At 34.5% G+C, this 14,811-nt stretch overlaps 1 protein-coding gene across 1 annotated transcript; it reads right to left on the minus strand.

Annotated features, from left to right (window-relative positions):
• Positions 1-224: 224 nt before the first annotated feature.
• LOC131638615 (non-specific lipid-transfer protein 1-like) lies at positions 225-1,347 on the minus strand. Its single transcript, XM_058909187.1, has 2 exons — positions 952-1,347; positions 225-494 (listed from the first exon to the last, which is right to left on the minus strand). The coding sequence occupies exons 1-2, from the start codon at positions 1,293-1,295 to the stop codon at positions 482-484; spliced, it is 357 nt and encodes a 118-aa protein (XP_058765170.1). The 5' UTR covers positions 1,296-1,347; the 3' UTR covers positions 225-481.
• Positions 1,348-14,811: the final 13,464 nt, after the last annotated feature.

Below are 14,811 nucleotides of genomic sequence, written 5' to 3' on the forward strand. Positions count from 1 at the left end.
ATTTTTATATTTTATTAACTAACTTTGTTTTATTACTAAAAATTATTTTTAATATCTATGTGTTTATTAACCAACTTCATCACTTAATTAACCAATTTTTTATATTTTATTAATCAATTTTGTTTTGTCATTAAAAATTATTGTTCATACATTCTGTTCATAAAATATATATTTTTATATTTAAAAAAACAATGCTTATATGTTGTAACTATTTTGGTGTAAAATTAAGTGTAAGAATAGCACACTGTAACAATAAATATACATATAGCATGGAATAGTATATCATATGTCTTTATTATATATCAATGCCACAAACAAACTGGGAAATAATTCACTGCACACCACAATTATAATTATACATAAAACATAAGGAAACTCGCATAGGTTGAGCCTTCATTGCCCTTCATTTATTTAGTTATAATAGTGAGATAGAAAGAAGCCCCATGCTATCTGCTTCTTCCTCTCATCTCATACACTCTCTTTAGAGCCTGATGCTGCAACACACAAAAAACAAAAACAGTTTAGGTTAAATGATATCATCATTTTCAAAGTAAATAAGAATATTATACTCGCAGAGTACATTGATTAATTAATTAATTACTCTACCTACGCAGAGCTAATCAAATTTGTAAAGTCTAATCCAATCTGAATAATATAGATCTATATTGTATATAGTAAAATTCTTCTTAAGTTCTTGGAGGTCCTATATAGATTAATTATAGTTTAATTATGAAAAAATAAACAGAAATTCTACTTAATCACGATTTAATCTGACATAATCTGACAGTTATTTTATGATGTCATATTTATTTATAGTTTAGCTCTGAGAAATTTGAGATCTTGTACAATAGTCTATCTTATACGTCATTAAAGACGGTCTTGGTCATATAATATTCTCTTTTTCTCAGCAATAATATCTCTTATATAGTAGTCCTGTCTTATAAAACATACCTAGTACAATCGGTATTAGGGCCAAACTTGTAGGGAAGGGAAAGACCACATTTGGCAGAGAGAGTAGCAGCATTATTGGCATTTAAACCAGGAGTGGAACCAGCAGCATCTTTCAAGCAGTTGCAAGCGGCCTTACGGGCGGGGGTAGTTTGGGCCGCCGCGTTAAGTTTCTTCACTCCACCACAGCATTGCAACGAAGGACCAGGACCACCCTTAAGATAAGAAATGCATGGGCCAAGGTAACCAGTTACTGCACCGCATGAGATTGCAGCCTCTGCCATGGGTGCAGTAACAACCACCATGCACATCAATGCAACCACACATGCAACTTTCAAGCTTGCCATATCTTCTCTCTAGAGAATGGATTGAAATAGAAATATTGAAATTTTGTTTTTGCTTTTGTTTTATTTGGTGAGTATAAGTGGTTCAAGGTGTGGGTTTATATAGAACTTGAGAGAGGAGGTCTTTAGTTTTAAATTAGATTTTTTCTAGTTCCACTCAACAAAAATATCCAATTATACTCAAATAAAATCTTACGTGAATTTAATGTAAATCTAAATGAATTAGTTGTTGGTGGATATTATAATGGTGCAAGTAATTATTAGAATGTGTGTGTTCATTATAGATGATGTCTATAAGATTATTTGACATCAATCGAAAATCATTTACTATGTCAACGAGATGCATAAAAACTAACGTCTTACAAATCTTCTACGAAACAGTTAATTTTGATTATTCTCTTTAACATATCAAATAATTTCTGATTGATATTAAATTTTATGGACATGATCTATATAATGTTAGCTTTCAATCGTAGATATTGTTATACAAAAATGCAGTAAAATATTATCGAAAGTGTCGTGTTACTAAATATGACACCTTAATATCATTTATATATATATATATATATATATATATATATATATATATATATATATATATATATATATATATATATATATATAAAATATAATATGGTGTGATTGATGAATAGTATATATTAGAGTTTAGACTATGATTTAATTTATTCTTGTTTTATAAATAAGAGATGTTATTCTATATAAATTTTTTTCAAAATCTATGTTTCAATGTAAAATTGAAGTTTTTTTCAATAATAATAAGACTTGGATAAGCCAAAATCTCTGCACAAATCACATCCAATACTTACCCATACACCATTAATGCGTATTTAAAAAAAATTATTTTAAGAAATAAGAAAAAATTATCATATAATTATTATATCCTTCATACATAAAAAAAACTTTCATCTTAAATAATTTTTTCTCATACTTAAATTTGTCTTTTTCCTCTCTTAAAAACTAAACTCACGTAACCAACCCAACTAAATACATCATCCAGATATAGCATCCTAATAGATAATGACTAATTATGTATTTTTTTTCTTGTGAAGTACCAAATATTATACAAGAGCATGAGAACATCATATCGCCTTTATAGGAGGATTAGCGTAATAATCTATATTTGATTTTTCTGTGTTCTCTCTTTATAAGGATTTAATTACCTTTTTTACTCCTTTATTATTTTTGCTTATAAGAGAATAGAAATTTAGGATCTGATAGTCTAATTTTATAAAATTATTTTTAAAAATTATTTTTAAAAATTATTTTTTAATTGAGAGTTTTAAAAAATAAAAAACTAAAATAGGTTTTAGAAGTTTTAATTTTTAGTTTTTAGTTTTAGAAATTATGAAAAGTAAAAAAATAAGAAAAAAAGATATATTTTCTATTGACGACAATTTTATAAATTGTGCAACTTAAAAATAATTTTATAAAAAACATTACAAAACATGTTTTCTTTAATTCTTTTTCTCCAAAATTCTTTTTCCAAATTAATTTACAAAATTGTTTTTAAAGGCTAAAATATAAAACTAATTTAAACAAGCCCTTAATCTTTTCACTCACTTTCTTCCTCTCTCCTTTCAATGGGACAAAACACAGTGCTAAAGAAAAAATTATCTAAATAGTTGAATATTAATTTCATTTAAAAATGTTTTAAAATAAAAACTTCAAATCTTCTTGTCGGTATGGAATACTAATACATGAATGAATAGTGTTTTTGGCAATTGCATAGTACGGTCCTGCTAATAAATGTGGCCATTTAGGTCTAAATACTGTAGTTTAGTTAAAATATTTTTTAATTAAAATATTTTTAAATTAAAATGTTGATAGATAAGTGAGTTTTTATTTTCAACAATGATTAATATATTTTTATTTTAAATTTGAAAATCATCTTTATGTATATTTATAAAATTTTTAGGTTTTTATTAATAGGTCTCTTTTACTTTTAGTTTTAAGATATGTTTACATGTTAAATTATTATAGTTTGTATTTCTAGATAAGTTTTCCCGAACATCAAATCTACCAATAATTAGCTCTACATCTTAATTTTTTAACAAAATTATTTTGCATCACAATATATTTGTTTGTTAAGCTTTTAATTTTTGAGTCGTCTCATCTTACTCCATTCTCCTTTAGCACGACATGCTTCATGTTCCACTAATCAATTTGGTGAGCTTGGTTTCTTCCTTTTATTTTAGGAAGTTTATTTTTTTTTAATAAGCAATTTATAAGATATCGCACTAGGGGTGCAACCCTTACAAAACAAAATCTCTAAACCGAGTGGTTACAAGAAAGCGGTAATTTGTACCAATCGTAGAAGCTATTTTGATACAAAGAGTGACTTAAAGTCATCCATCTTCAAGAAAGAAAAATTACATTTGAAATCACCACATCATAGCAATAAGACTTGTTCTAAAAAATGATCGCGTTTCGCATGAGCCAAATACTCCAAATGGTTGCCACCCCTATTGTGTTAGTTTTGATTTTGCTATTTGCATCCTTTACCTTGTCTTGAATATAACCAAAGTCCAAAAACTCTTCTAAGGACATTTTCGAATCAACCCCTATCCAACACAAGATACTACTCCAAATTCTTCTAGTGACGACACATTCAAAAAACAAATGGCGCATATTCTCCTCATGGGCTAGGCAAAACACACAATCAACCGAATTTAAATTCTGAACATTCCTAATAAGCAGTAGATCTTTCACCGGCAGTTTGTTCGAAAATAATCTCCAACCGAACACCCTTATCCGTAATGGTAAACATAATTTCCAAACGACATTCATATGTCTTACCGTAACGGCCGGCCAAGCCAACTCCTTTCGATCCGCCTCCAAATTGGATAAGCTGCCGACAGTAAAAAGACCGTCACTGTTCAGCATCCAATTGAACCCGTCCTCCTCCCTGCTGTCCAGAACCGGAATCTGTAAAAAAGCTTGGAAGCTGATCCATCTGTTTGCAACCATAAATGTAGCAGGCGCTGCATCTTCATGATCAGGAGCTGGTGCGGTAAAAAACTCCTCAGACAGCAGCATGTTTTTATTCCACTGAGCCACCCCATTCCGCCAATAAATTGCATCCTTGATCAAGCAAATTTTGTTGGCAGCGAAGGCGTACAAATCTGGAAAAAGAACACTCAAAGATTGACTTCCCATCCAATTACTTTGCCAAAACAGTATGTTTTTACCGCTTTTTGGGATGCACTTTATACAGCCGGAAAACCCTTGCTCGAAGGAGGCCAAGCACAAGTCATTGTTGATAACATCCCTCCACCAAATGGAGTCATCCGAATTTGTAACGTCCTCTCCCGTCGCTTGAACCTTAAGCTTGGGATTTAAATATCTCAATTCGATGAATCTACTCCATATTGTATTATTCTCGGTTAAGATACGCCATTTCCATTTTAGAAGAAGGGCTTTATTCACCTCACGGACATCCCTAATACCCAAACCGCCCTTCTCTTTGGGTTTGCACACTATCTCCCATCTCATCCAATGGATGTTCCTTTTGTTCACATTTCCGCTCCACAAGAAATTGCTTTGAAGACCTTTTATTTCTTTTATAATTTTTGTCGGTGCTTTGTAGAAAGAAAGAGTAAACGTCGGTAAAGCATTGAGCATCGCATTGATTAGCGTTATCCGCCCTCCCAAAGAAATATTTCTACCTTTCCAAGCCGACAATCTAGCCTTTATGTTACTTAAAACCTCCTTCCATGCCTTAATTTTCCTAGGGAAAATTCCCACCATAACACCTAGGAATTTGAAAGGAACCAAACTTTTCTTGCAAGAGAGAAACCAAGATGCCGTATTCATAAACCAATCTCCGACATGCACCCTTATTACATTACTTTTCGAGAAATTAATTTTCATACCCGAAACAAGCTCAAAACCTCTCAATATCACTTTCAAATTCCATAGATTGTCACAAGAGGGTTCGCCTAGGATTACGGTGTCGTCCGCGAATTGAAGAATATCAACATGATCCTCTTCCCCAAACATAAAAGGTTTAAACTCCCCTACCTCCACCGCCTTTTTCACCAACGCGATTAGACCCTCCATAACAAGAACAAAAATGAAAGGAGACAAAGGATCTCCTTGTCGAAGACCTTTATTAGCCGAAAAGTCTTTAGTGGCACTTCCATTCACCAACACGGACATATGACTAGTAAAAACACACGCTTCCATCCATTTCATCCATCTCTTACTAAACACCATTCTAACCATGACGAATCTAACGAAATTCCAAGAGACGGAATCGTAAGCCTTTTCAAAATCTACCTTTAACAAAAGACAACTCCTTTTCTTTCTCTTTGCCCAATCAAGAATCTCATTCACCAACAAGACTCCATCCATCATATTTCTTCCCGGAACAAACGCGGTTTGATTCGGCGACACCAATTTGCCAACTACCCTTTTGATTCGAGCGCATAAAAGCTTCGCAAGAATTTTATAGATACTTCCAACCAAACAAATTGGGCGGTATTCCAACAAATCTTGCGGATTTTTGTTTTTTGGAATCAAAGCCAAAAAAGAGGAGGTTATGGATTTCACTAGAGTTCCCTTGGAGTGGAAATCGTTGCAAAGAGCCATCAAATCATCTTTTAGTAGAAACCAAAACCTCTTGAAAAACTCTAAGGTGTAGCCGTCCGCACCGGGACTTTTATTCCCATCACACGACCAAATCGCCTCCTTAACTTCCTCTTCCGTGAAAATCTTTTCCAACTCCAAAGAATCATCAAGGGACAAAGAATTAAAGCTATCTCCACTAAGCTCCGGTCGGCTTTCCACATCTTCCTTGAAGAAACTTTTGAAATGATTAAAGACGTATTCTTTGATTTCGTGCGGTTCTTCCAACCTTCCATTACTAGAATCAAGGGAGCACATTAGGTTTCTTCTTCTTCTGTCCCTTAGAGAGTTATGAAAAAAGTGGGTATTATTATCTCCTTCGGAAAGCCAAAGTTGTCTAGACTTCAAACGAAGAAAACCTTCCTTCTTGTTTATGTTGTCCCAAAAAACCTCCACCTCTTTTGTTCTCTTTGAAACCACCTCTTCCGGAACATTACCTGCAAAATGAACAAACATGTTATCTAAATGGTGCATCTCCTCTTCGACTTTCCCAATGTTCAAGTCTATCCACCCATAAACATTTTTGTTCCACCACCGAATGCGATCTTTAAGAACCTTCAACTTCTCCACCAAGCAAAAATCTCCTCTCCCCTTACATTGGATTTTTGCCCACTCTTTGGTCACAAAGGAAATAAAGTCTTCGTGATTGAACCATAAATTATTGAATCTAAATGGTTTCGGCCCCCAATCTTTCCTATTGTCTTGTAACCAAATCGATGTGTGATCGGATATGTATCTCTTTCCAATTCTTTGGCCATATACTTTCCAATCTACAATGAACTTGTCCGACAACAAAAACCTATCAATCCGACTCATTGATTTGCCATTGCTATTAAACCAAGTAAATTTGCCGCCTATGGTAGGAACATCCACCACCTTCATTTTCTCGATGAAACTCTTGAATATCTCCATCTCTTTGTTGTTGTTGCTTATTCTGTGATTGATTTTTTCTAACAAATTATTTAAGAGAAGGTTTCTATCAAAGATAACTTACTTAATTGTAAAATGTAGTAGAATCTGAGGGTGTATTTTATCTAATGTGTAGAGAAGAGTAGAGTTGAATACTCATTAATTTGTGACCTGCGATCTAACAACGTTTATTTGGTATAACATTTTTAGATGGTTGGAATGATGCTTTGTTCTTTCTAGAACATCAATACCAACAACGTTTATTTGGTATAACATTTTTAGATGGTTGGAATGATGCTTTGTTCTTTCTAGAACATCAATACCATTTTTTGGTCATTTAGATAGTTGGGAGGCAGGTTTAGAGTGAGAATGTAAAAGATGAGAGCATATTCCTTGTTTGAAAATGATATTTTGGTAGGAATGTGAGAAACTCTTGTACTTTATCTATCTAGTTTGAGAGTCCTACTCTTGGTTTGAACAGATAGATAGGCGAATGTAAAATTTACAGTGGAGAGTTTCTAGTAGCCCCCCCCCCTTAAAGGATTTTTTTTATAGATCACTACTACAAATATTACATTTTATGATAATGTTTTCACTTCACGTAACAAAACATCGATGTATAATACCTTAACGCGCCATGTTTTTTTTTCTTTTTAAAATGAACAAACTATTTCGTCGATTTCGCTAGAAAACTGAAGGGTAAGTAACTCAGGTTATCCCATCAACTTCAGTCTACGCTTCGAATTAGTTTACCCATCAGTTTTGCTAGAAAACCGAGGGGCCGCAAACTAATTTAAACTAATTCAAGGTACATGCTTCGAATCTCAGCAACTTCAGTTTATGTTCTTAATCCAAAAATAAGTCACTTTTCAACTCAGCTTTATTTACCAACCGAGGTGAAATTTGTTATATATATATATATATATATATATATATATATATATATATATATATATATATATATATATATATATATATATATATATATATATATATATATATATATATATATATATAGCTTAGCTTTTAGCGTTCAGCTTCACTCACCATATAGTTTAAATTAGTGTGAAGAAGCGAGCAAGAGCCCTAAACATATATTTCATTTAAACTAATTTAAAATTATAGGGGGGTAACCCAAAACTTTTTTTTAAAGGGGGGTAAATGGCTATTAACCCATATATATATATATATATATATATATATATATATATATATATATATATATATATATATATATATATATATATATATATATATATATATATATATATATATATATATATATATATATATATATATATATATATATATATATATATATATGTTTATGTTTATGTTTTTTGTGATTCTTTATGCAACTCTCATCTTGTTCCTTTGAACATGTTAAGAGCATATTATAGTGACAGAAAATACAGTTGAGTTTATTATATCTAATGTAGTTTGTTTGTTTCACTAACCCCGCTTTGAACATATAATCTTTTAAATTATTTTTGGAAATAATAATATGGAAATTATCTTGGATTTAAGAAATAGCTTATACTAACCAATGTTTTCCGAGCATTTTCCAACTCGTCATTCATCTCGCATTCTTTAATTTTTAAAATCTATTCAATACTTCTAATTTCCATTCAACTTACTTCCACACTTGTTGAATGAACAAGTATGGAATAAAGTTGAATGAAAACTGTAACACCCCATATTTTTCCTTATTTAATTTAATTAGAATTTAAATTATATATTGGAATTATTTGGCATTTTATTAGATTATTGAAGAATTATGGAAAATAAGAGAATTGGGCCAATGTCGTGTTTACTAAAAAGGGGGTGCTAGTTATGAGGCGTTTTACTAAAGTTATTTGTTATTTTTCATAAAATAAGGAAAAGAGGAAAATTAGAAATTAGAAGCAAAAGTGAAAAGAAGAGAAAGAGAAGAGAAGTATGTGAAAGCGCGAAGAATAGAGAAAGAGGAAGAACCCAAGAACTAAGGTAAGGTAAGGGGGGGACTCTTCCAATTATCATTTATTATTGGATTGTAGATGATAGGATTGAATCTGTGTATTATTTGGTTCAATTAGGATGTATGTTAGTGTTTGGGTTTTGAAGTTAGGGCTCAATTTCATAGGTTGTATGCAATTGAATGTTTGTGATTGATTGGTGATGTTAGGTAAATTTGTTGCATGATAATTTGGCCTGAAATCTCTGAAATTAGCTCTATAATTGTGTTATAATCGAACTGGTACGAAATTGAAATGGTTTGAAGAACTGAACTACTGTAAAAAAGTGAAGTTGCTGCTGCAGAGGGGGTGTAATCGGTTACGGTAACCGATAACACTGTAGGTTGTTTTCTGAAGAATGCATTTTCGAGCTCGTAATCGGTTACGGTACCCGATTACAGCATGTTTTGAAATAATAGCGAATAGGTTACGTCAAGCGTAACCGGTTACGCTATTGCCCGTAACCGGTTACACTGGGAACTTTTTGAAATAAAATTAACATTTTCCTGGACGTAATCGGTTACGCCATTTCTGTAATCGGTTACGCTGTAGCTTTTTGGAAAAATATTTTATTTTCTAAACTTCATAACTTTTAAACCATTGACCTGTTTTTGGTGCTGTTTCGAGCATGGTGAAGCTCATGAGATACTCCATGTGTTGGGATGATGTAACGGGAAGGGGCTCGATTTTATTTTAAACTCTCGATTTATGACTTAGGTGAATTATGTATTGTTGGCACGTATAATTGAATGTAACAATGTATAATTGTGATTATGTTGTGATTGTTGTGATTATTGTGGTGATGAATGATTTGTTTTGAATGATGCTGAGACATGTGCGTACTTTGTTGGTGATGATAATGGTGAGTTATAGAGACGACGTTGTTCATCGAATCGGTGATGTTGTAAGTATGTTATATGTGTGCATTCATTCATAAATCATTTTGGTGGCTGAATCCAGGTGATGTGTTGGATCAGTGGAGGGAATAATTCTCATTGTGTGGAATTTGTGCCGATAGGGCCGTATCTTGGTGATGTTTTGGATTGGTCAGATGAGTTAATCTCATGTTGGTACCACATGCATAGTGTCAGTACATTACATATGCATATTTTTATAACATGATTGGTTGGTTTCCAGTGTTATATTTTGGTGATGTATCTATTGTTGCTATTGATGAACACTTTCTGAAAGTCTAAATATATTACAATTGAGTGAATAATAAACTTATGATATGTTATTGTTTATGAGCTAATAACACTTGTTAATTGAGAATGAGACTCACCCTTATTGTTGACATTTTTCAGATTGAGGAGTAGCGGCTCTTGATTGGGTGAGAATAGCTTATAGGCTAGTCCGTTAGTTCGCGTCGGTGTCATGCTCTAATTTGTAACATTGGGGAACGCTAGACTTAGAGTTTAATTATTATGCTCTGTTTTGTTGGTTTTTGGATTATGTTTTATTGGTTTATGCATTGGTGATGTTTATGCTATTCTGTTTTCGAAATAATTCCGCTATGTTGAACATGAGTTTGTTATTTTGGCGATGCGTTCCTAATAAAGTATGACAGATGACTTATTTTTTGATTTATTTAATAATTGTGGCACCCTTGTTTCATGTTTACTTTGAATATTATTATATTTCCGTGGGGTTTAGAAGGGTGTTACAATAGTGGTATCAGAGCATAATCGTTCACCGTGACCAGAGTCTTAGTGTCAGATAATCTCTTGTATACGACTAGTGCGAATTATTAATTTCGATACTTTGTTCTAATGGAAATTGTTTTGTGAATTATAAGAACAATGGCTGGAAGAGGTGGAAAAAACAATGATGCAATTGTTGAGGCTTTGGGCATGATTGGTGGTGTGCTGGGAGGAAATCCCGATGGAGCGGGAATTGATACTAACAGGCAACTGGGAGATTTTTAGAGGAACAATCCTCCATTGTTCATGGGCACTCATGATCCTGAAGGTGATAGAAGTGGTTGAAGGAAACCGAGAGGATTTTCTGGGTTATCGATTGCGCTGAGAATCTGAAGGTGAGGTACGATACTCATATGTTGTCGGAGGAAGCTGATGACTAGTGGTTTGCTACTAGAGCTGAACTGGATACTGACGGTGTAGAAATCACTTGGGATTTATTCAAAAGAGAATTTCTGAGGAGATACTTTCCTGAGGATGTTCGCGGAAGGAAGGAGATTGAGTTTTTAGAACTGAAGCAGGATAATATGACCGTACCAGAATATGCTTCAAAGTTTGTGGAACTGGCTAAGTACTACACCCACTACAACAATGATGAAGCTAGTGAATTCTCAAAGTGTATCAAGTTTGAGAATGGTCTTCGTGATGAGATCAAGCAGGGTATCAGATATCAGAGAATTCGCAGGTTTACTAATTTGATGGATTGTAGTAGGGTCTTCAAAGAGGACAACGTTAAGCTGAAGTCATCCCACTCTCGCGAGTTGGTTGACAAGAAAGGTAAGAAGCCTATGGACCGAGGTAAGCCATATGGAAAAGGAAATCCTAAAGTTGGTGACTGGAGGAAGCCTAGTGGGGGAGACTCCGGTGCTTTTGTTAGGTGCTATAACTGTGGTGAAGTCGGACATCATAGGAATGAGTGCAAGGTGGAACAGAAGAAGTGCTTCAGATGTGGTAAGGCGGGTCATGTTGCTGCTGATTGTAGAATGAAGACTGTGACTTGCTACAATTACGGTGAAGAGGGTCACATCAGTCCACATTGAACAAAACCAAAGAAGAATCAATCTGGTGGAAAGATTTTTGCTTTGTCTGGGCCAGAGACTACTCCTGAGGATCGATTGATTAAAGGTATGTGTTTCATCCATGGCACACCTTTAATTGCGATTATTGATACTGGTGGGACACATTCGTTTATTTCCTTGGATTGTGCTAAAAGATTGAATTTGGAAATATCTAATATAAATGGAAGTATGGTTATTGACACTCCTGCGTCGGGTTCAGTGACTACTTCGTTTGCTTGCTTGATTTGTCAAATTGATATTTTTGGTAGGGAGTTCGAAATGGACTTAGTGTGCCTTCCATTAGAATAACTTGATATCATCCTGGGAATGAACTGGTTGGAATTCAATCGGGTTCATATTTTTTTACGAAGACGATTATTTTTCCTGAAGCTGTTAGTGTTGAGGATTTGGCGATGACTGCTAGACATGTGAATGAAGCGGTTAAAGACGGGGCTGCCGTGTTCATGTTGTTTGCATCAATGGAAGTGAAAGGAAAAGCAGGAAGCAGTGGATTACCGGTGGTACGCAACTTTCCGGAAGTTTTCCCAGAAGATGTTAGAGAGTTGCCACCTGAGAGAGAAGTGGAATTTACTATTGATTTGATTTCGGGAACTAGTCCTATGGCACCTTATCGTATGTCAGAATATGAGTTAACTGAATTGAAGAGTCAATTATAAGAGTTGCTTGTGAAGGAATTTATTTGTCCTAGTGTTTTGCCGTGGGGTGCATCGGTGCTGTTGGTAAAGAAGAAAGAGGGTTCGATGAGGTTGTGTGTGGATTACAGACAATTGAATAAAGTTACTATCAAAAATCGGTATCCGTTGCTGAGGATTGATGATTTGATGGATCAGTTGGTTGGCACATGTGTATTGAGTAAAATCGATTTGAGGTCTGGGTATCATCAGATTCGTGTGAAGACGGACGATATTCAGAAGACTGCATTAAAGACAAGGTATGGTCATTACGAGTATACAGTGATGCCATTTGGAGTTACTAATGCACCTGGTGTTTTTATGGAATATATGAATAGGATCTTTCATCCTTATCTCGACAAGTTCGTTGTGGTATGTATAGACGACATTCTGATATATTCCAAAAGTGAAGAAGAGCATAACATCTGAAAGTTGTGTTGGAATTACTGAAAGAGAAGAAGCTTTATGTGAATTTCTCAAAGTGTGAATTCTGGTTAAGCGAAGTTAGTTTTCTTGGTCATGTGATTTCCAAGAATGGTATTACTGTAGACCCTACGAAAGTAGAAGCGGTATCTCAGTGGGAACCGCCGAAGTCAGTTTCCGAGATTCGTAGTTTCCTTGGTCTTGCAGGTTACTACGGGAAGTTTATAGAAGGATTTTCAAAGTTAGAGTTACCGTTAACTAAGTTGACTATGAAGGGTCAAGCATTTATTTGGGATTCGAACTGTGAAGAAGGATTCCAAGAGTTAAAGAAGAGGTTAACTAGTGCTCCTATTTTGATTTTTCCGAATCTGGCGGAATCTTTTGTGATATATTGTGATGCGTGGTTGATGGGTTTAGGTGGTGTATTAATGCAAAATCAACAAGTTGTGGCTTATGCGTTAAGGCAACTCAAAGTGCATGAAAGGAATTATCCGACTCACGATTTAGAGTTGGCAGCTGTAGTATTTGTGTTGAAATTGTGGAGACACTATTTATACGGCTCAAGGTTTGAATTGTTTAGTGATTACAAGAGTCTGAAGTATCTCTTTGATCAGAAAGAGCTTAATATGAGGCAAAGGAGATGGTTAGAATTTCTTAAAGATTATAATTTTGGTTTGAATTACCATCTGGGTAAGGCGAACGTCGTTGCTGACGCGTTGAGTAGGAAGTCTTTACATATGTCTATGCTGATGGTGCGGGAATTGGATTTAATTGAACAATCCATAGATTTGAGCTTGGTATGTGAAGGTACTTCTAATAGTGTTAAGTTGGGTATGCTGAAGCTTACAAGTGGTATCCTTGATGAAATTAGAGAGGGTCAGAAAACTGATGTTGAGTTGGTTGATAGATTGACTTTGATTAACCAATGCAAAGGAGGTGAATTCCGGATTGACGAGAATGGTATAATGAGTTTTGGTGAGAGAGTTTGTGTTCCTGATGTTGCGGAGCTTAGGAAAAGTATTATGGAAGAAGGACACTGTAGTGGATTGAGTATTCATCCTGGTGCTACTAAGATGTATCATGATTTGAAGAAGTTGTTTTGGTGGCCTAGAATAAAGAAAGAAATTGCTGAGTTTGTTTATTCTTGTTTGACTTGTCAGAAGTCGAAGATTGAACATCAGAAACCGTATGGGGCGATGCAACCGTTGTTCATTCCTGAGTGGAAGTGGGATGGTATATCTATGGATTTTGTTTCTGGTTTGCCGAGGAAAGTTAAGAACTGTGAAGCTATTTGGGTTATCGTGGACAGATTGACGAAGTCTGCTCATTTTATACCGATGAGAATGGATTATCCCATGGAGAAGTTAGCTCAGTTATATATTGAGTAGATTGTTAGCCTACATGGTATTCCTTAGAGTATTTGTCTGATAGAGATCCAAGATTTACATCGAGATTCTAGGAAGGTTTACAGAAAGCATTGGGTACTAAGTTGAGATTGAGTTCTGCTTATCATCCGCAGACTGATGGTCAGACAGAGAGGACGATTCAATCTTTGGAAGATTCGTTGCGTGCTTGTGTGTTAGAGAAAGGTGGTGCTTGGGATGGTTATTTACCTTTGATTGAATTTACCTACAACAATAGTTTTCATTCGAGTATCGGTATGACTCCATTTGAGGCATTGTATGGTAGAAGATGTAGGACTCCATTATGCTGGTATGAATCTGGTGAAAGTGTTGTGATTGGACCAGAAATTGTTCAACAGACTACCGAGAATATTAAGATGATTCAGGAGAAGATGAAAGCTTCTTAGAGTCGTCAGAAGAGCTACCATGATAAGAGGAGGAAGACGCTTGAATTCCAATAAGGAGATCATGTATTTCTGAGAGTGACTCCTATGAATGGTGTAGGTAGAACGTTGAAGTCAAGGAAGTTGACGCCACGTTTTATTGGTCCATTTCAGATTAAGGAAAGAGTGGGAGAAGTAGCTTACCGTATTACTTTACTGCCGATGCTTGGGAACTTGCACGATGTATTCCATGTATCTCAGTTTAGGAAGTATATTACGGATCCGTCTCATGTGATCCAAGTGGATGATGTAC

The sequence above is a fragment of the Vicia villosa genome, unplaced genomic scaffold, assembly GCF_029867415.1.
Source record: "Vicia villosa cultivar HV-30 ecotype Madison, WI unplaced genomic scaffold, Vvil1.0 ctg.002352F_1_1, whole genome shotgun sequence".
Taxonomy (NCBI): Eukaryota; Viridiplantae; Streptophyta; class Magnoliopsida; order Fabales; family Fabaceae; genus Vicia; species Vicia villosa.

What these genes read in the sequence shown, in the direction of transcription:
- LOC131638615 (XM_058909187.1), bottom strand. Translation starts at nt 1,295, where the DNA reads ATGGCAAGCTTGAAAGTTGCATGTGTGGTTGCATTGATGTGCATGGTG.